Source organism: Tripterygium wilfordii, chromosome 16 (genome assembly GCF_013401445.1).
Source record: "Tripterygium wilfordii isolate XIE 37 chromosome 16, ASM1340144v1, whole genome shotgun sequence".
In the NCBI taxonomy this organism is placed as follows: Eukaryota; Viridiplantae; Streptophyta; class Magnoliopsida; order Celastrales; family Celastraceae; genus Tripterygium; species Tripterygium wilfordii.
Window position 1 is genome coordinate 197,272 of NC_052247.1, and position 23,405 is coordinate 220,676.

General features: G+C 36.2%; 2 protein-coding genes across 5 annotated transcripts in view; both read right to left on the reverse strand.

The window, feature by feature from the left end:
* Positions 1-147: 147 nt before the first annotated feature.
* On the reverse strand, positions 148-2,873 carry LOC119980871 (trichohyalin-like). 2 transcript variants are annotated; one of them, XM_038823695.1, is made up of 6 exons: positions 2,716-2,873; positions 1,850-2,055; positions 1,552-1,701; positions 916-1,284; positions 756-879; positions 148-404 (listed from the first exon to the last, which is right to left on the reverse strand). In XM_038823695.1, the coding sequence occupies exons 1-5, from the start codon at positions 2,777-2,779 to the stop codon at positions 757-759; spliced, it is 912 nt and encodes a 303-aa protein (XP_038679623.1). In that variant the 5' UTR covers positions 2,780-2,873; the 3' UTR covers positions 148-404; position 756. The 2 variants fall into 2 exon arrangements, with proteins under 2 accessions (XP_038679623.1, XP_038679622.1); XM_038823694.1 differs by having other exon boundaries at positions 756-1,284.
* Positions 2,874-5,641: 2,768 nt separating this feature from the next.
* Positions 5,642-23,405, reverse strand: part of LOC119980872 (switch-associated protein 70-like) — a 32,328-nt gene continuing 14,564 nt past the window's right edge. Inside the window, exons 2-7 of one of the 3 annotated variants that reach the window (XM_038823698.1) lie at positions 23,282-23,332; positions 22,950-23,128; positions 22,552-22,770; positions 22,270-22,467; positions 21,928-22,131; positions 21,283-21,522 (exon numbers count right to left, since the gene is read on the reverse strand). In XM_038823698.1, the coding sequence (XP_038679626.1) occupies positions 21,514-21,522; positions 21,928-22,131; positions 22,270-22,467; positions 22,552-22,770; positions 22,950-23,128; positions 23,282-23,332 (860 nt within the window). In that variant the 3' untranslated portion in view covers positions 21,283-21,513. Of the gene's footprint in view, positions 5,904-6,299; positions 6,501-6,640; positions 6,839-21,282; positions 21,523-21,927; positions 22,132-22,269; positions 22,468-22,551; positions 22,771-22,949; positions 23,129-23,281; positions 23,333-23,405 lie in introns of those variants that run through there. The other 2 variants (XM_038823697.1, XM_038823696.1) reach the window with 2 other exon arrangements.

The window sequence follows — 23,405 nt, forward strand, 5'->3', positions numbered from 1 at the left end:
ACCTCAAAATCACACCATCTAGAGCATACAGATTAACCAAAATCAACAATAGAAGATCAGCATCCCCGTCTAGTTATGGAGAGGCTTCGTCTTAGTTATATCTATTTATACCTTCCACTCTAGTTACGTAGTAGTAAATATAAAATATACCAAAAAAGGTCTCAAGTATATTATACTAATCATGCATGCGTCTAGCCTGCATATAATAACAAGCCAACCATTCACAAAACAAACACAACGTACAGCAACTTAATTTGTTCGACTTGGGTTTTGATAAAATATAAAGCTAGCTACAAATAGTTCATAAAAGACGTAATTAATTAAGTTGTCACAATCCAATAGACAAAAGTTCCAGCAGGCCGATGATAACATAGTCTTTGAAACACCAGATTGCTTTAGCAACTCTGTAAGGACAGAAAAATATTAATCAGTTCCAAGAGAGAATAATATGTAGACTATCTCATTCTTAACATCTGAGATTTATTAGTAAAAGCTGACAAGAATAAAGCAGGGCTAATTTTTGAGCTATAAAATATGTCGTAGACTTTCTCATTATTACCATTTGAGATTTAAAATAAAAGGTGACAAGAATAAAGGGGTTCATGTTTGAGCTATAAACAAGAGAATTATAACAATTTTTTGAGCTAGCAATGTATAACAAGAAGTTTAGTCATATTTATTATCAAAACAAAATTTTCAAAAACATATATAGTAATAAAATCACCCAACTCAACAGGTGAATTAAGTAGTCTTACCTCAAGATGAATTAATCATCATATATTCAGACATTAATCTTGCATTCTCAGCACGCATCTGCTCAAGAAATTCATCCATTTGTCTTTTTCCCTCAGCGCGCATCTCCTCAAGAAATTCATTCATTTGCTTTATTCCCTCAGCGCGCATCTCCTCAAGAATTTGCTTTTTCCCCTCGGCACGATCATTCCTTGCTTCTTCAACCTCTCTATTCCATTTCTCAACTTGCATAGACGGTATTCTTGATGTCGCAATAGGACGTCCAAGTCTTCCATTCTTCTCTTGCCCTAACTGCTCTTGTTCCATATGCAAAAACATATTCACCAACTCTTGTTGTCCTCTATTAGCTTCGTTAGAGTTATAAGTGTCAACTCTTGTTTTCAATTCAAGTTGCTTAGTATAAGTGTCTTCTCTCTGCAAATTTTTTTTCGTCATGTCTCCTTCCACAATCATAGATGCATTCACACCTTTAAGTTTGTAAACTTCAGTCTTGAGACCTCTTAACTCCTCTACAATTTTCCCATCAGCGTCCTGCAATAATATGTACATACACATATGATACATGTATGGTATGCTAGCTATCGGGGTTTTCTTGTGTGCCATTGCGCTTCAAAAGACGCACAAGTCGTTTGGTGTTTTGCTCGGCAAGTAAATTTACTGAAAACAAATATCAAAATGATACTGATAGATAATTTTTGACCCGTGAAGATACTAGGACATAACATATATATAATTAATAAAAGCACATTTAATTCATTGAGCTAGGGAGTTAAGTAATTTAAGTATTAGCTAGCTAACCTCTTTCAATCTTTTGTTTTTAGATTTAAGCCGCCCAATCTTCTGAGCCATCGAGTTTCTTTCCTCATTCCATAACGCCTTTTCACTTTCAAGTTCTTTCACTTTTCGTTTGGAAGCTTGCAACTCCTCTTCTTTTTTGTTTGAGTTTGCCTGCACCGTCAATTGGAAAAAAAAAAAGGAAGTATTTGTAGTGTAGAGTCACCAAGCTAGGCAGTTAACATACATTTCTTTTCTACCATGTCAAATATAAACTATAATTAATTAAGAAAATACAAAGAGATTAATATATATCTATTACCTTTTTTTTGGCACGGCTTTTTTTATCGGCAATTTGTTTTCTTCTTCTTTGTTCTTCTTTATCTAGAGGGGTTTGTTCTCCCCTTTTTTTGCTAGATGGTCTAGTAGCTTGATCATGAGTTGCTTGATGTTGGCTAATTGGATGTTCGGTTTCTCCAGTACCAGCTAGTTGCTTGATAGCCAATGTTTCTGCAGCACTTTGTCCATCTAACAGAAAATGAAAGAAAGTATAAAAAAAGAGAGCGAAAAAACCCCTACTAGGTGCATGTAATTATGAATGAATTATAGTACCTTAAAATCTGACATATAATTTTAATAATTATGAATGAATTACCTAGTAATTGACTGTTTTAGAATTTACTATATGTATACATCGATCTCAAACATTCACTACACAGTATACTTATGTTGGATCGAATTTTTTCTACAACAAACATAAATCAAAGCATCTATTAAATACCTGATTATATATATATGGAAGCGCAGGAGGATATCCAAAAACAATTAATTACTTGTCTTAAAACAATCAATAAATACCGCCTAATTTGAATATTTTCTTACAGACCCACAAAACATTAAAATCCAAAAAAAAAAAAAAACAACCTGAAACTCAATATATAAATTCGCTGCCATATATAACAACCATATTAGTTCTGCTCTAATCTGATCTACTCCAATATGTATAGTTGGAGAAGGAATATTTAGCAGTAACTTGACCATAACATATGAGTCAACCCCAAATGAAGTCTGAAGATAACAACTTTACAGGTACATACGAGATCTGACATACTTATACACACAGATCCAACTCTGATCGATATATATATGTGTATATATATATAATTACAATTCCTTACATATTCTTACCATCATAAAACTTCAAGAGAGCTTCGATATCCATGGAGTCCTCCAAACCCTTGATGGGATCCATAATGGTTATGGTTTGTGAAGCTAAACTCTGGTTCTGCAAGAATAAAAAAGAAAGCAAAAATGGAGCGAGGTTAAAGAGACGGCGCCTTCATATATATATGGGGTGGTACGATAGGATGGATATAATTTGTATATCGTGCGATAATTGGGCGATAAGGGGCATTGTTGTCAGAAAATGAGATATATAACTATTCTATTCTATAATGATTTTTCATGGGGGCAGGTGTTGCCCAATAATGGTAATTTTCATAAGACTTTTGACCAATGTTGATATGACAAGAAAATGATTTCTACGGGGAGACGGTATTCTCACCCAAAAATTAGTAATATCACCTGAATAGTTGATTTTTATTATTTTAATATTAATTTATATGATTTGATATTTTGTTCTTTTGATTTGTGTGTGATTTAACATTAGATTCACATTTTAAAAAATAGTTCTCACCCCAATAATTAATTAAGGCAAACTTATTACATCGTATCAATGTAGATTGGCGAGAACATTTCATGTATGCTGCAACATGTTCTATGTACGAAGTGACCCACTTGTTTACAGAATCATACATTAAATCTATTCGCCAATTTGCATTGATATGATGTAATTTGTTTACTTTGATTAATTGTTGGGGGTGGGAAAATAAATTATAAGGGTGAGAAAATTAATTTTTGGAATGTGAATTGAACATCAAATCTCATGCAAATAGAAAGAATTAAATATCAAATTATATAGAAATTAATACTAAAATAATATAAATTAATGATTGGGGACGAGATTACTAATTTAGGGGGGTGAGAATACCCTTTTCCATGGGCTAATAGCTCATGCAACTCACTAAAGGATTCTATTGGCAATTCCTACACATGTTGGGGACAAACTGAGAATACCAGGGGTGAAAATGGTCGGTTACGATCATTTTTTTGGTATGAATTTAATCGATTGGTTAGTCGATTTTTCGGTAAGTTCTTCAAACAAAAATATAATTTTTTTTTGAAAATAACTTATCAATCAATTCGGTTATCGATCGGTTTAATTATATCGATAATTTTTGTGCATCCCTAATCAATACACAAATAGGATGTAAACATGTGGTAGTGTCGTGCGACTTGATCACTATATTATATCATGAACGTCAAAGTACTATATTATAACATTATAAACATAAAAAATATTCAATAACACATTTTAAAATATGATTTAGTATAATGCTGAGAGGAAAATTGGAGCCACTATCCCGCTCTTTGAACTCTAGAAATCTATTATACAATTGAGAATATATATACATATATAATAAAGTTGTTTTGTCTACAAATTACATTGTTGAACATACAATTTAGTTTTTGAAATTTTTTGTTTAAATGAAAATCTATTCGGGTGTGTATTGGCGGCCACTAGATAAATAATGATGGGGAATCGTTTCTCTCTATGTTCAGTCAAGATATTTATCCTCTCTCTATAGTTTATAGAATAAGAAAATAAATGGGTGTGATATGATGGGGAATTGCTCGCTGGTCATAACTCTTGACTTTGGGAGTTGTAGTCTAGTTGAATAAAACTGTGCGAACTGATCCCAAGCGAAACGGTGCACTTCAGACCGTGAGACAGACCCAGGTGAATAAACTGAAGTTAATTGCTCAACTCTTGTTAAACTTTCGCGCCAAAATCAGATCCCCAATTTCACCTAGGTCAACAAAGTAACAAACCTCAAACCAGACAGAAGAATCGACTCCACCATTAGAGAAGACTCAGGCAGCAGCTGGACATGTCATGATACCTCCTCCTATAAACAACACCTTACCTCCCACATCTTCCGATGTGGGATAATCCTATTACCCCTGGAGTTCACACCCATGTAAGTTCAACTCCACCAAGGAAGGAAGCATGTTAACTGCTTGCAGCCAATCTGCTCCAACACCATTGAGTTTCACAAATCCCAAGTTTTTGACTTTCAATGATGAAAGACCATTGAGCCGCTGCAGACTCTCTGCACGTAATTCCCAAGTGCCTATGCTGCTATAAGAGTATGCATAGAGATTGATCAATCTCCTGCATGTAACTAATTGAGAATGGTCTTAACCAATTGAGTTATCCCTTTGTTGATAACCCAATATATTAGTCCAGAGAGAGAGTCTCCGCCTCTTTTTTCTTTGATAAGTCGGTGGTAATTTTATTGAAGTGAAACATCACGAATTAAAAGGAGGGAGAATCCCTTGGCAGTCAAAACTCCAAACCCCAACAAAGGCCAGGCAAAAACAGTGAAGCAAAACAAGAAACCAAGGCCTACGATGAAAACAAATGTGAGAGCAATCCAACGGCAAGCGCCAAACAGTAAAGAAAAACAACGCAAACACAAAAGGCTGGGGACCCAGCTTTGAGCACCAAAACTATAAATGACACACAAAAATCCAGAAGAGCACCAACGAGAGCATTCAAATTAACCAACATCAACAATAGAAAACCAAGAAGGGACTCATCTCTGACTCTGAGCATAAAGACCTCAAAATCACACGAAGAAATCCAGAAGAGGGCCATCTAGAGCATACAGATTAACCAACATCAACGATAGAAGATCAGTAAAGCAATCAGATCAGGGAATTGAGGCGAGAAGTTATATGTATATGCCAACAATCCCTCAACTAAAGATGCCATGGTTAGGCATATACACATCCCCGGTGATACTCAAGGTTCGAGTCCTATGTAAGTTATAAAAATTTATCTCCCTAGCTCCCCGTCTAGTTATGGAGAGGCTCCGTCTTCATCTTAGTTATATCTATTTATACCTTCCACTCTAATAATAGATATAAAATCTACCAAAAAAAGGTCCCGAGTATACTAATCATGCGACTAGCCTAGCCTGCACATACATACAAGCCAATAATTCAAATGACATTGCTAATTAAACATACCACAAATACAAATTAATATTCCTCTGTCAACTCTCACAAAATTCAAACACAACAGCAACTTATTTTGTTCAACATGCAGGTTTGATAAAATACAATCCAATAGAAATAGTTCATAAGAGATGTAATTAATTAACTTCTCACAACCCAATAGAAAAAGTTCGAGCAATCCGTTGACAGCATTGCCCTTGAAGCATCCAATTTTGTTCCCTCTTTTAGCCACTCTGTAAGGACAGAAAAATATTAAAAAAACAGCAAGTTAATCGGTTCCAAGATCGATATCTAGATTATATGTATATTTTCTCATTCTTAACATTTGAGATTTATTAGTAAAAGCTGACTTGAATAAAGGGTTAAATTTTGAGCTGTAAACAAGAGAATTAAACATTTTTGAGCTAGCAATGTATAACTAGTTTAGTCATATATATTTTCAAGAACATAATAGTAAGATCACCCAACTCAAAAGGTGATTAATATAATCACCTGTTGAGTTGGGTGATCATATTACTCTGTCCACTGGATGCATTTGGTGCCAATATATTAAATAAATAAATTGATTTACATCTTCATTATATTTAATATAAAATTACATAAACTAGTTTTGTTGGAATGTAATGTACCTGTGAAGGAGGATTTGGAGTTTCTAGAGCATTCATCTTTCCATATAGTTGTCCAATTTGAGCCATAATTGTCATCATCATGGCTTTAACCTCTTGCATCTCTTCTCTAGTGATAGGACGTCCATCTCCCATGAAACCAAGTTGTACATTCTCCTCTTGCCCTAGTTGCTCTTGTTCCACAGGCAATTCTTGATTATGGTTCTAAAAAAATATATAAATAACTTGATCATGATGTGCTTCGATAGATCTAGCTGAACATACATACATATATATATATATGTATGTATGTATGAATGTATCTATCAACAACACATTCATTGAGGAAACAGGGCTACACTTACCAGCCCATTGGTATACAAATCCACAAACTGTTGTTGTTTTGTCATCTTTGCGTTCAGGATATCAATTTTGGATTGAAGTTCCACAGTATTATTGGCTTCTGCCTGCAATTTTTTTGTCAAAGATTTTTTCGTACGTTCAAGTTTGTCAGTTTTTGTCTTGAGTTGTCGCAACTCCTCCTCCATTTTTTCGACATGTTTCTGCAATATGTACATATATGCATACAATTAATAAAAGCACGTTGCATTCATTGAGGGAGTTAATTAATCTATGTATAAGCTAACCTGATTCCAATGCATAGCATCAAGTTTTTGTTGTAGATCCTCAATGGTTTCCTTGGATCTTTTAATTTCAGAACCAAGCTGCTCAATCTGAGTGGCTGAAATCTGCAACTCTTGATCCATCAAGTTTTTTTCCTTATTCAATGACTCATTTTCACTTTCAAGGTCTTTCAATTTACTCTTGGTAGCTTGCAAATGTAAACGAGTCAACAAAATATATTATTGTGTAATCAAGTATCTTTAGGATTCATGATATCTTTTAGTTTCCTTATTCTCAACTAATTGATATTCTGTATCCCACTTATTGTGGTACGATTGTACTCATATATAATGCCTCCTTGAGAGAGAATAAAAAGGACATTCAGGTTTTAACATGGTATCGAAGCAGGTTAGAAACCCTAATTCATCTCACCACCTTTGACACCTCTTTCTCTTGGCAGAATCCAATTCCGAAACAAGGAATTGATTTCTGAATGGCGGACGGCACTGGAGAGCTTTCGCAGTTCACCCAACCAGCCAACACCACCGGAACTACTAGTGGAACCATGATTGTTTCACAGAGTTCCCATGAAACTAGCAACATGAACAACTTGTCTTTCGGCTTCAGATTGAATGATACTAATTTCAAAATCTGGTCGAGGATGATGGAAGTTCATGCTGCCGGACAAAATAAACTCGGCTATTTAACTGGTCATACCAAACAAAAGGAAGAGACAGATCCCGGATACATCCAATGGCGTACCGAAGATGCAACCGTACGAGGATGGTTGCTCAAAAACATGGACGAACATATAATTGGGTTATTTGCGGAACTTCCGACGGCCAAAGACATATGGGAAAGTGTTACCCAGATGTTTTACGATGGTGCGGATGACTCACAATACTATGAATTACGTTGCAAGGCAACAAGAACCAAACAAGCAGGACGTCAGGTAAATCTTTATTTTGCTGAACTAAAAAGCATATGGCAGGAACTTGACAAGAGACGCCCGAATAAGATGATTTGTGCGGCTGACATGAAAACACGGAGAGAAGAAATTCAGCAAGACCGAGTATATGATTTTCTGGCAGGGCTCGATGATGTATTCGACTCAACTAGAAGTAATCTCCTTCGGACTAAACCTGTCCCGGTCATTGATGAGTGCTTCAACATAATCAGGCGTGAAGCACAAAGACAGGTTACTATGATGAAGAATGTTGAGTTGCCCGCAGCTATGGTGAGCAAGTTTTCCCCTAGTGGCCCTCCTTCCCGTGTTCTCCGTGACATAGATGAAGGTGAAAAGGACAAGTTGAAATGTAGTCATTGTAATGGAACTCGCCACACAAAGGATACTTGTTTTGAAATACATGGATATCCCGATTGGTTCCTTGAACGAAGGAAACAAAATCGGGGGAAGGGAAATAGAAAAACAGGCCAAACCAAACTTGCAACAAATACATCTGGAGTTGCGGCTATCGCAACTGGCCACACAACACCTCCTACCAAGACACAGTCTACTGCTGAGCCAGATAGTTTATCTTCTCAGTTATCTCTTCTCACCATGATCTCTCCCGATGAAAACATTGATGACACAGGTAATATAGGCTCTGCTTTCACTACCTCTGATTACTGTGACACAGGTTGGATAATTGACTCAGGGGCTACGGATCACATGACATATGATCAGACCCTCCTCAACTCTAGTGTTCCTCCTCCACGAGACAATATAATTACTGCCAGTGGTAGTACTATTCCAGTGATTGCTGCGGGTTCTGTAGCACTTACTCATACTCTGTCCTTGCATAACTGTTTACTTGTTCCTGCGTTATCTAGTAACCTGCTATCTGTGGGACAAGTGACCACACAATTAAATTGTGTTGTGCTAATGTTTCCAAACTTTTGCCTCTTACAGGATATCCGGACTCAGGAGATCATTGGGCGTGGTACTAAACGGAGGGGGTTATACTACGTGGATGATATAACGTCTGGCAGAGTTTGTCAAGTCAGCAGTACTGAGAATACCAAGTTGAAAAAAATGCAGTTGTGGCATCGTCGCCTAGGACATGCATCTTTTGGTTATTTACGGAAATTACTTCCTGCATTGTTTCAACATATCCCTGAGTCTACCTTAGAATGTAATGTTTGCACTTTGGCTAAGAGTCATCGTACGCACTATCCTATCAGTCTTAATAAAAAGTCTATTCCTTTTGAATTAATTCACTCTGATGTATGGGGTCCATCACCTGTCACTATGAAATCTGGAATTCGTTGGTTTGTTACGTTTGTTGATGATTGCACTCGGATGACTTGGCTATATACGATGAAGCATAAGAGTGACGTTGGGAAAATATTTTCGATTTTTTATCGTATGATACAAAATCAATATTCACTTCCAATCAAGGTCTTGCGATCTGATAATGGTGGTGAATATCTGAATTGTGAACTTCTTCAGTTTTTTCAGGATAATGGAATTCTTCATGAGACTAGTTGTCCTCAGACTCCACAGCAAAACGGCGTTGCTGAACGGAAAAATCGACATATCCTTGAAACTACTCGTGCACTATTGATTGGTGCCAATGTTCCTACCATCTATTGGTCATATGCAGTCACCTATGCAGTCTATCTCATGAACCGGATGCCATCTCGCGTTCTCAACTTTCGCACACCGTTGGCAGTTCTTGCGGACCATGTTACTCCCTGTTCCTATTTATACTTGGAACCTCGGGTGTTTGGATGTGTGGCTTATGTTCACTTACACAAGAATCAACGGAGCAAGCTTGACCCGTGTGCCTTGAGGTGTGTCTTTCTTGGTTTCAATCCTCACCAGAAAGGTTACCAGTGCTACTGTCCTAGCACTAAGCACTGGTATACAACGATGGATGTCACATTTTCTGAGGATTCATTGTTCTTTACTCCGCAAACCAACCATGGACCTCAGGGGGAGATATATGATGATGACTATGGTCGGTTTGTTACTGCTTTGGAGATGACTGATGCGCGGGTTGAGGATGTTGAGGACGTAGCAACTGGGAAGGTTGTTGATGATCAAGTTGATGCTCCAATTGATTATGTAGTGTCGGATGATAGCCCACGGGTACAACATAATGCCGCCGCTGCTGCTATGACTAACCCCTCTCCTCCAGTATCTCCACGTGACAATGATCCCAGTCCGACTGATATCCAAGAGGTTAGTATATCTGATGCTGAAACTTTATTAAATTTTGATTCATCTGAAAGCACATATAGGTTACCTCCTAGACAGAATCGGGGGAAACCGCCTGACAGGTACTCTCCAGATGGCAAGGCGAAGTATTCAATATCGAACTATGTCTCTACTCATCGACTTTCACCAGCATCCTGTGCTTTGATTCATCAGTTGGATGAAGTCAAAATACCTACTAAAGTAGAAGAAGCTTTGAGAGATCCGAAGTGGACTGAGGCTATGAAGATAGAGATGGATGCTTTGATGAAAAATGGAACTTGGAGTGTAGTTCCGTTGCCAGGAGGGAAGAAGTCAGTAGGGTGTAAATGGATATTTACCATTAAACACAAAGCAGATGGGACGATTGATCGTTACAAGGCGAGACTGGTAGCTAAAGGTTATACACAAACCTATGGTGTTGACTATCAAGAAACTTTTGCTCCCGTGGCAAAAATGAATACTATTAGAGTTTTGTTGTCCTTGGCTGCTAATTTCGATTGGCCTTTGAAGCAGTTTGATGTAAAAAATGCATTCCTTCATGGAGAGTTACAGGAGGAAGTTTATATGGATTTTCCACCGGGGTACAGTATTCCTAACTCTCGGGGAAAAGTCTGTAGACTTCACAAGGCGTTGTATGGACTAAAACAGTCACCACGAGCATGGTTTGGAAGGTTCACTCAGGCAATGAAGAAGTATGGCTATCGACAGGGACATTCTGATCATACCTTGTTTATCAAACGTAATGGAAAAAAGGTGACGTTACTCATTATCTATGTTGATGATATGATTGTTACGGGGGATGATGTGCAGGAGATTGAGAAGTTGCAAAAGTATTTATCATCGGAATTTGAGATGAAAGATTTGGGAGGTCTAAAATACTTCTTGGGAGTTGAAGTTGCACGCTCTCAAGAAGGAATATGCTTGTCCCAACGAAAATACGTACTAGATCTTCTATCAGAGAATGGTATGTTGGCATGCAAACCGGTTGATACTCCAATAGTGCAAAACCATCATCTGGCCGTGTATGAAGACCAAATCCCGACTAATAAAGACAGGTATCAAAGGATGGTAGGAAAGTTAATTTATTTGTCTTTAACAAGGCCGGATATTGCTTATGCTGTAAGTGTAGTGAGCCAGTTTATGCATGCACCAAGTGAGGATCACATGGAGGCAGTGATGCGTATATTGTGCTATCTTAAAGGAAGTCCAGGGAAAGGTCTAATATTTCGAAAGCATGGGCATATGGAGGTGAAAGGGTATGCAGATGCTGATTGGGCTGGGAATATGTCTGACAGAAGGTCTACTTCTGGCTATTTCACGTTCGTGGCAGGAAATCTTGTGACTTGGAGAAGCAAGAAACAAAACGTGACTGCTCGGTCCTCAGCTGAAGCTGAGTTTCGAGGTATGGCACAAGGTATATGTGAGTTATTGTGGATTAGAATACTACTTACAGAGATCGGGTTTAGACCAGAAGGACCCATGAAGTTGTTTTGTGATAATCAGGCTGCAAGGGAGATTGCGGATAATCCAGTGCAACATGACCGAACAAAACATGTTGAAGTTGATCGACATTTTATTAAAGAAAAGTGGGAAGCAAAGATTATTGATATTCCGTTTGTAAGATCGGGTGAGCAGCTTGCGGATGTTCTGACACATGCCGTTCCTACCAAGGTGTTTCTTGACTCAATAGACAAGTTGGGCTTAGGTGATATCTACGCACCAACTTGAGGGGGAGTGTAAACGAGTCAACAGAATATATTATTGTGTAATCAAGTATCTTTAGGATTCATGATATCTTTTAGTTTCCTTATTCTCAACTAATTGATATTCTGTATCCCACTTATTGTGGTACGATTGTACTCATATATAATGCCTCCTTGAGAGAGAATAAAAAGGACATTCAGGTTTTAACAGCAAATCCTCTTCTATTCCCTTATTGCGTGCCTGCACCATCAATCCAAAAAAAAATTGTATTTGTAGTGTGTAGATCAATCTAGTCGCCAAGTTAGCTAGTTAACGTACATTTCTTTTCTACCATGTCAAGTATAAACTATGTTTAATTAATAAAATACAAAGAGAAACAAAATTTAATCAACTAAGCAGAAGAGATAATTAAATATATATGTATTACATTTTTCTTATCACGGCTTTTCTTGTCGTAAGCTCTTTTTTTTTCTCTTTTTTTCATCATCATCTAGAGGGGTTCCTTTCCTTTTTTTGCTAGATGGTCCAGCAGCTTGATCATGAATTGCTTGATGTTGGCTAATTGGATGTTCGGTTTCTCCAATAACAGTCAGTGGATTGATAGTCACCGTTCCTGCAACACTTTGTCCATCTAACATGCATAAAATAGAAAAGGAAATAAAAAACCCTACCATGTGCATGTTTTTATGAATGAATTATATATAGTACCTTAAAAACTAACACATGATATTAATAATTACGAACGAATTACCTTGATTTGGCCAGTCAGATCCCTCCAAATTTATTTCTTTGTCATGATCTACATACAAAATGCCAAAGAGTTTTGTAGGGAATGTCAATGTTTGTTCAGATGTAAATGAGGTAAAACAACAAAAACGAAAGGTGATTAGTTTATCAATACTACTTTTTTTTTTTTTTTGGTAATTAAGTCACTGCTGCTTGGTTCTTTTAACTATAACTAGTAATTGACTGTTTTAATATTTACTATATATACACATTGATCTCAAACATTCACTATACAGTAATACTCATGTTAGATCGAATTTCCATAACAAACATAAATCAAAGCTTCTATTAATTTATATATGTGCCCTTACAACACATGACACCCTTTGTCATGTATCTGATTATACATATATGGAAGGAGGATATCCAAAAAAACTTATTTACTTGTCTTAAAAACAATTAATAAATACCGCTTAATTTGAATGTTTTCTTTTACAGACCCACAAAACATTAAAATTTAAAATCCTAGACAAACAAAAATCTGAAACTCAATAAATTCGCTGCTATAGATATGAACTTGCTCTGATCTACTACAATATATATATAGTTGGAGAAGGGATTAGCAGTAACTTGACCATAACATAAGGGTCAACCCAAGTAAACACGACAATATAGTTTTACTGGTACAACGAGATCTGACATACTTATAAACATAGATCCAACTCATCGATAGATATATACTTACCATAGGGAAAGTCGCAGAGTAAATCATTGATCCAGTCCTCAGAACCCTCGTTGGGATACATGATGGTTTGTCTTTGTCAAGCTATACCTAGTCCTGCAAGAATCAAAAAGGAAAGCAAAAGCTTCGATCAACACAAGCCAGATATGTAGAATTTGTGTCTCGTGCGATAACCGAGCGATAAGGGGGCATTGGTCATTTCCTTGGAAAATTTTCAGGCAAGAATTGAAAATGAGATACATAAGATATATATTGTGTTATAGGGGTAGGATACCTTAGGTATTTCCCAATGACGGTTAATTTAGACTCGTGACCAATGATTTATATTGGCCATGAGTACAAAGCAATTAACTGCACACGCGTGCATGTTTGATTGGCTGTAGCAACTTCAACTTGTCTTAATTTATTTATTTTTTCCCAATAACCAGGGCTATGATTTATTACTATCTTTTTAATTTGGTCAATATTTGTTATTTGTGTCTTTTATTTGATATGTCAACATCCAACAGCTTTATACAACTCACTAAAGGACGCTATTGGTAATTCCTGCACACGTTGGTTGGGGACAAACTGGGAATATCGAAATGCAAACAGAATATGTGAAAGTGTGAACATGTGGACTATCGCACGTACTGTACGTCTTTTCTTACCACCATTATCAACATGATTGGCTACCGTCGCGCGACTTATCACTCCAATAACACGATGACGTTATAAATATCTGTGATTGGGGGTGGGGGGTCATCTCCACCCCTGCTACTCCTCGCAAGAGGAAATGAAGCTTCATTTCAGGCAGATTAACTAATAACCACTACTTTTGCTTACCAGTTGTGTTTTGTTCCGATAAATCCTCTCCCTCAACTGCTTTGCTAATTGCTATGAACTAAAGAATATTATTGTTGAATTTGGCTGTATTATTGTTCTTTGACCGCCCACTTCAACTTGTGATTCTAAGCTAAGACTGCCTATGAACTAAGAGCAAAGTGAAATTTTGATAAATTGATTGATGCGAAACTAACGCCATACCGGGCATTTGGGCTTGGCCAATGTTGGTATACCATGGGCTTGACTACTCTTTGGGGCTCTACCCGAAAACTTCCAAGCAAATCCACCAAATCTTGCTCAATTGACAATATCGCTAATTTATTCAATCTGAATTATGACATTGTTGAACGAAGATATGATTAATCAATTTTAACTTAGAAAATTTTCAGGTTAATATAACTTTTGATTATTGAAAGATGTTCAAGTTTCATTTTGGTCACTCAATATTCAACTGTTTTAAAATGATCCCCCAAAGTTGTATTATGTTTCACCATAGTCATTTTTGGTGACCATGTTGAAACATTCGAACATTGTGATAATTACTATAGTGAAACATATTACAACTTTGAGTGACTATTTTGAAACATTTTGAGATTTTCAATTACTCACTTAGAACGTTTGATTTTTCAAATGACCAAAAGTTCTATTAACCCAAAAACAAATGTAATTGGTATGGTCAACAAAATCATGTGGACAATCCAAACAATTGGGAAAACTCAATTCTCTCGAACAATAATTTATAAAGTTCAATTGTTTTTCTTTTCTCATTTGATAAAATCACTTTCTATACTTCTAGTTGCGATCAACATCATAATTGTTTCCATGCCTTAAATAACCCCCAAACATCATGCAATAATACTTTAATTTTTCATCATTTGAACATTTGAATCTTTTTAAATAAAAAATAAACCAATTTTTTTGTTCAAACCGCCGAGTGTTTAATGATGTATGATCTTATCTATTATATATAGGAAATATTTAACTTTAAAAATCTAATCTGAACATATATACTTCAGAGTCACCGAGTCATATATGAGCCAAAAACACAGCATAATTTCTTGTGGCATCTAGTTAAAAATTATGCAGAAGCCGTAGCACAGGAGATTTGAGCTGTGACTACATAAATGGATGGATTACCCAGATAAGAAGAACACCAACGAGAGAGTATTCAGATTAACCAATATAAACAATAGAAGACCAAGAAGGGAGGCATCTCTGAGCATAAAGACCTGAAAATCACACGAAGAAATCCAGAAGAAAGCCATCTAGAGCATATAGATAGATTAACAAACATAACGATAGAAGATCAACATAGCAATCAGTATTATATTTTGTATCTAACAAAATATCTTGATTGTTTGCAGAACAAGAAGATCAAGAAGAGTGAGAAGAAGCAGAGGATGGAGAGAAGAAGAAGATGGATGAATAGTTTTTCATTTCAAAAGTGTCTCTTACAACGGCTCAATTGAGCTTTTATATGTAAAGTAGACAATACTGTCATGAACAGTATGTCTGTACAAGTGATAAGACTAAAGTGAAACAAAATATGTAAATGAAATATAATTGGGCTTAATTGAGTTGACTAGCCCATTTGTGAATAACAACAAAACTTAAAAGAAGCCCAACTACTAAAGAGAACTAAGCCTACAAGAGGCAGGCCCAAGATCAAAGGGGCACAAACCAGAATGAAGAAATTGATTTAACTCGTAGCACCAATGAATCGTAGCTGAAGAAGGAAGAAACGCAGCGGAGATTCTTTCACCCCCCCTCAAGTTGAATGGGGTTGAGATCAATCAAATTCAACTTGGATAGTAAATGATGAAGTCGAGGAGCAGACATAGGTTTTGTGAAAAGATCTCCAGGCTGGTCTTCTGATCTAAGGTATGAAAGTTGAACTCTTCTTGCCTGGATCTTTTCTCGAACGAAATGCAAATCAATTTCGATGTGCTTGGTTCTTTCATGAAAGACTGGGTTATGGCTGATGTAGATGGCTGCTTGACTATCACAGAATAGATTCATAGGATAAGCAGGTCGAAGTCTGAGTTCAGTGAGGAGACTGGATATCCAAGTAATCTCACTGGTAGTAGAGGCAATGGCTCTATACTCAACTTCGGCCGAAGACTTGGAAACAGTAGGCTGTTTCTTTGATTTCCAGGAGATAAGAGATTCTCCTAATTTGACACAATAGCCTGTAATTGATCTTCTGTTGTCCACACATGCTGCCCAATCAGCATCACAATACGCTTGTATCTGCATTTTGTTAGAAGAAGAATAGAAAATACCTTTTCCAGGTGTTGCTTTTAAGTATCTGACTATTCTATGTGCTGCTGTTAGGTGAGCATCTGTGGGGGTTTTCATGTATTGACTAAGAGTATTGACATAATAACTAATGTCAGGTCTAGTGATTGTTAGGTACATTAATCGACCTATTAACCATCTGTATTGAAGAGGTTCTTCTAATGGAGTTCCTATGTTTAAAGAAAGTTTAGTATTAGTATCAGCTGGGGTGTGACTAATTTTTGCATGATCCATATTGGTGTCTTTGATTAGGTCTAGGGTATATTTTCTTTGAGAAAGATGAATACCTAAATCTGTTTTGTCAATTTCTAATCCTAGAAAATATTTCAGGTTGCCTAAGTCTTTTATTTTAAAACATGTGGCGATGTATTCTTTAACCTGTTGAATAAGGTTGGGATCATTCCCTCCCAAAGCCATATCATCTACATAAAGTAAAAGAATTAAAATACTATTGCCTTTATGATAATGTAAAACAGAATAGTCTGATTTACTTTGCATAAAACCAAACGCTAATAATGCTTTGCTACATTTCTCATTCCATTGCCTAGAGGCTTGTTTAAGGCCATAAATTGATTTTTTTAATTTACAAACTAGTTGTTTATTTGTGTTAGAATATCCTGGAGGAAGTTTCATATAGACTTCTTCCTCTAAATCTCCATTAAGGAAGGCATTATGAACATCTATGTGATGTATGTGCCATTTGTTCATGCTAGCTAAAGCTAAGAATAGTCTAACAGTAGTGATCTTAACAACAGGAGCAAATGTTTCTTTATAATCAAAACCCTCACTTTGGTTAAAACCTTGAGCTACTAATCTAGCTTTATACCTTTCTAAGGTACCATTGGCATTATATTTTATCTTAAAAATCCATTTACAACCTATGGCTTTCCTGCCTTGAGGTAGAGTGGTCAACTCCCATGTATTATTGTTGTTTAAAGCCTGCAGTTCTAAGTTCATTGCATCACACCATTTTGCGTCCTTAAGAGCTTCATTGTAATGTTTTGGTTCTTTATGTAAAGCAATAGATGCAGTAAAATGTGCATGAGAAGTGTGATGTTGAGATGCAATGCTATCACAATGGAAATCTGCTAAGTAAGCAGGTATTTTTGTTAATCTAGGTTGTCTTCCTGAATTTGTGTTAGTGCTTGGTTGAATTGTAATGTTCGCTAAGTTTGTATCAATATTATTATCAATTGGCTTTGGTCTTGTTTCCTTTATAAAAGGAAATTCTGATTCATAAAATATGACATCTCTTGAAATAAAGATTTCTTGATTTTCTAGATCCAAAAGTTTGTAACCCTTTGTGCCTAGAGGATAACCTAAAAAAATAGAAGGTTTAGCCTTAGGTTGGAATTTAGAGGTTGAATGTCTATTATCTTTGGCTATACAATAGCAGCCAAAGACTCTTAGAGTGTTATAATCAAAATCCTTATTGTATAAAATAGAATAAGGGGTTTTTTTGTCGAGAATTCTGCTAGGCATTCTGTTTATTAAAAAAACTGCTGTTTGTATGCAAAAAGACCAGTAATTTTCAGGTAAGCCACTATGTAGTTTCAAGGTCCTAGCCACATTCAAGATGTGTTGGTGTTTCTTCTCAACAACACCATTTTGTTGAGGGGTATAGGGGCAACTTCTTTGATGCTGGATGCCTAACTCTAGATAATAGGCTGGCATATTAAACTCCATTCCATTATCTGACCTAATTATTTTAATTGTTTTTGAAAATTGTGTTTTGGCAAAATTTATAAATGCTTTGAGATATGATCTAGTATCTGATTTGTTGTTCATCAAGAATGTCCATGTCATTCTTGAATGGTCATCCACTATTGTTAGAAAGTATCTATAACCTTCTATAGAAGGTATAGGGGTAGGTCCCCAAATATCTACATGGATTAGATCAAAACAATTGTCTGTAACAGAATTACTAGAAGCAAAAGGGATTCTTTTCATTTTTCCAATCACACATTCATGACAATCTAGAATAGAATCATTAGGGACATCATGTAATAGTTTGAAAACATTCCTAGAGGGATGCCCTAGCCTTCTATGCAAAACAGTAGGGTGAATTACAGCATTAATAAAAACAGAGAACTTAAGATTGCTAGGATGATTTGGATTAAGAATATAGAGGTCTTTAAGCACCATTCCCAAGCCAATCTTCTCCAAAGTGACCATATCCTGCATTTCACATTTTCCTTTTGTAAAAATCACAGCATATTTGTTGGTTTTAGTTAATTTACTTACAGAGATCAAGTTAAAATTAAATGTGGGTACACACAGAACATTTGTGAGAGTTATTTTGGGTGTAATTTTGACTGTACCAATGTGAGATATAGTATGTTTTTGTCCATTGGGTAAATGAACAAATGCATGATGCATTTCATGGCAACTATCATATAAGGAAGCATGGCATATGATGTGATCTGATGCACCACTATCTATAAGCCATTTATGAACAAATTGCTTGGTATTGTAAAAAGATGTACCTGAAACTGAAGCCACAGAACCTGCCTGTGCTTGCACATTTTGAGTATTGTTTGGTTGAGGAGTTCTAGCTTGCATGAAAGTCATGAATTGCTGGCATTGTTCTGGAGTAAACTCAACCGTGCTTCTAGTTTCAGTTTCTGCAGGTGTCTCTGCTGCAGTTTGATTGGCATAAAATCTGCCATTGTTGCTATTTTGCCTTGGTTTCTTGTTTTGTTGTGGGGGAAATCCATGAATCTTGAAGCATTTATCGATGGTGTGATTTGTCATTCTACAATAATTGCAGAAGAGAGAATCTTTGTTGGATTGTTGTGGCTTGGTAGAAGTATTATCTCTGTGAGAATTTTGTTGTCTGCCATAGTTGTTCTCTGAATTTCTCTTTCCTTGAGCATTTCTGTTGTTGTATGGCTTAGGAGGAACATTGGTAGGTGTATTAGTGAAAGTTTTGAAAGCCATGGCCATAGCTTCTTGAGTAATTGTAGAACTCTTATCTGTCAGTTTCTGTTTTCTCTCTTCTTGAGCAACTATATTGTATGCCTTGTTGATGTCTGGAAAGGGCTGCATCAGTAGAATTTGACTTCCAACTGCACTATAGTTTTCATGTAGTCCCATGAGAAATTGCATTACCTTTTCCTTGTCCCTTTTAACTCGAATAGGATCAAGAACATCACAAGGACAAAGACCACATTTGCATTTAGGCAGTGCTTCATACTCTTGAAGTTCATCCCAAAGGCTTTTCATTTTGTTGTAGTAATCAGCAACTGTCTGACCATTCTGTTTCATGTTGGAGATTTCCTTCATGATTTCATAAACTCTGGTTTCATTCATGACAGAGTACCTGCCCTTTAAGTCTTCCCATAAATCTTTAGCTGTCTTCCAGGTAGATACACTCTGGAGAATGTCTGGTGCAACTGAATTTGTAAGCCATGTTTTGATAAGGCCATTTGCCTGTTTCCACAGAGGATAGAGTTCATCTTCAACAGCTGGTGTTGGAAGGGATCCATCAATAAATCCCATTTTGTTTCTGGCTTCTAGTGCATTGATGAAGTTTGCACTCCAAACTTGATAATTGGCTCCATTTAACTCCAAAGAAATTAGTTTAGAAACAGAGAAGTCATTTGGCAAAATGTTGTAGGGGTTAAGAAAAGGGTTTGTGGTGTTAGATGGAGCTGGAATGCAGACGGGTGCATTTTGAGATGGAGTAGGTAGAAGAGGTGGTAATGAATTATGGTTGGGGAGAGACTGAGGAGGATAGTTTAGAATTGGAGTGGGTGGTGCCATGCCAGTGGTATTGTCGTTCAAACTTGATGTAGGTTGAGTACTTGTATTTGCATTTTCAGCTGTGTTTACAGCTGTGGTAGCAGAAAGAGCTTGAATAGCCCTCATCAATTGAGATACTTCAGAGATCGATTCTGAAGTCATATTAGCATTAGCTGCAGGTGCAGCCATGATTGTGGAAAGAGCTTGAGCTTTCCTCAAGAATTGAGTTAACTCAAATATAAAATCTAAGTTCATGAAGGAGTTAGTGGGTGGTGGTGGTGGTGGTGGTGATGGTGGTGGTGGTGGTGGTGGTGGTGGTAAATCGGTAAGCTCCGATACCATATTATATTTTGTATCTAACAAAATATCTTGATTGTTTGCAGAACAAGAAGATCAAGAAGAGTGAGAAGAAGCAGAGGATGGAGAGAAGAAGAAGATGGATGAATAGTTTTTCATTTCAAAAGTGTCTCTTACAACGGCTCAATTGAGCTTTTATATGTAAAGTAGACAATACTGTCATGAACAGCATGTCTGTACAAGTGATAAGACTAAAGTGAAACAAAATATTTAAATGAAATATAATTGGGCTTAATTGAGTTGACTAGCCCATTTGTGAATAACAACAAAACTTAAAAGAAGCCCAACTACTAAAGAGAACTAAGCCTACAAGAGGCAGGCCCAAGATCAAAGGGGCACAAACCAGAATGAAGAAATTGATTTAACTCGTAGCACCAATGAATCGTAGCTGAAGAAGGAAGAAACGCAGCGGAGATTCTTTCAATCAGATCAGGGAATTGAGGCGAGAAGTTATATGTATATGCCAACAATCCCTCAACCAAAGATAAAGATGCCATGGTTAGGCATATACTCATCCCTGGTGATACTCATGGTTCGAGTCCTATGTAAGTTATAATCCCTGGTGATACTCATGGTTCGAGTCCTATGTAAGTTATAATAATTTATCTCCCTCCCCGTCTAGTTATGGAGATTGGAGAGGCTTCATCTTAGTTATATCTATTTATACCTTCCACTCTAGTTACGTAGTAAATATAAAATCCACCAAAACAAAGGTCAAGTATAGTATACTAATCATGCAACTAGCCTAGCCTGCACATAAATACAAGCCAATAATTCAAATGACATTTGCTAATTAAACATACCACAAATACAAATTAATATTCTTGTGTCAACTCTCACAAAATACAAACACAACAGCAACTTATTTTGTTCAACATGCAGGTTTGATAAAATACAATCCAATAGAAATAGTTCATAAGAGATGTAATTAATTAACTTCTCACAATCCAATAGAAAAAAGTTCGAGCAATCCGTTGATAAACATAGCCCCTGAGGCACCCAATTTTGTTCCCTCTTTAGCCACTCTGTAAAGGACAGAAAATATAAAAAAGCAATTTAATCAGTTCCAAGATCGATATTATTTAATAATATGTATATATTTTCTCATTCTTGGCATTTGAGATTTATTATTAAAAGCTGACATGAATAATGGGTTAATTTTTGAGCTACAAACAAGAGAATTAAACATTTTTGAGCTAGCAATGTATAACAAGTTTAGTCGTATATATTTTCAAGAACATAATAGTAAGATCACCCAACTCAAAAGGTGATCATATTACTATATATGTTCACCTGTTGAGTTGGGTGATCATATTAGTATGTGCAGTGGATGCATCTGGTGCCTATCTATTAAATAAATAAATTGGTTTACATCCTCAATATCTTTAACATAAAATTACATAAATTAATTTTGTTTGAACATAATGTACCTGTGAAGGAGGATTTGGAGTCTCTGGAGCATCCACCTTTTGATATAGTTGTTCAATTTGTGCCATCATTCTCATCATCATGGATTTCACCTCTTGCATATCTCCTATAGTGATAGGACGACGTCCATCTCCCATGAAACCAAGTCGTCCATTCTCTTCTTGCCCTAATTGCTCTTGTTCCATAGGCAATTCTTGATTATGGTTCTAAAAAAATATATAAATAACTTGATCATGATGTGCTTCGATTAATCTAGCTGAACATACATACATACATATATGTGTGTGTATATATATATATACGCATCAACAACACATTCATTGAGGAAATAGGGCTACACTTACTAGCCCATTGGTATACAAATCTACGAACTGTTGTTGTTTTCTCATCTTTGCGTTCAGGATATCAATTTTGGATTGAAGTTCCATAGTATTATTAGCTTCTGCCTGCAATTTTTTTGTCAAAGATTCTTTCGTACGTTCAAGTTTGTTAGTTTTTGTCTTGAGTTGTCGCAACTCCTCCTCCATTTTTTCGACATGTTCCTGCAATATGTACATATATGCATACAATTAATAAAAGCACGTTGCATTCACTGAGGGAGTTAATTAATCTATGTATTAGCTAACCTGATTCCAATGCATAGCATCAAGTTTTTGTTGTAGATCCCCAATGGTTTGATTTGATCTTTTAATTTCAGAACTAAGCTGCTCAATCTGAGTGGCTGAAATCTGCAACTTTTGATCCATCAAGTTTTTTTCCTTATTCAATGACTCATTTTCACTTTCAAGGGCTTTCATTTTACTCTTGGTAGCTTGCTGCTCCCCTTCTATTCCCTTATAGTATTCCTGCACCATCAATCCAAAAAAATGTATTTGTAGTGTGTAGATCGATCCATTCTCCAAGTTAACCAGTTAACATACATTTCTTTTCTACCATGTCAAATATAACTATAATTAATTAAGAAAATGCAAATAGAAACAAAATTTAATTAACTAAGCAGAAGAGATAAGTATATATATATTACCCTTTTTTTGTCACGGCTTTTCTTATCAGCAGCTCTTTTTCTTTTCTTTTTTTCATCATCATCTAGAGGGGTTCCTTTCCTTTTTTTGCTACATGGTCCAGCAGCTTGATCGTGAATTGCTTGATGTTGGCTAATTGGATCCTCGATTTCTTGAGTACCAACCGGCGGATTGATAATCACTGTTCATGCAGCACTTTATCCATCTAACATAAAATGGAAAAGGAAAGGAAAAGAAAAAAGAAAAAAGAAAACCTACTGCGTGCATGTATTTATGAATGAATTATAGTACCTTAAAAACTAATACATAATTTTAATAATTATGAATGAATTACCTTGATTTGGCCAGCCAGAGTCTCCCTCTGAATTTCTTTGTTTGTCATGATCTATGTACAAAATGCCAAAGAATTTTATAGGGAATGTCAATGTTTGTTCAAACATAAATTAATGAGGTAAAAC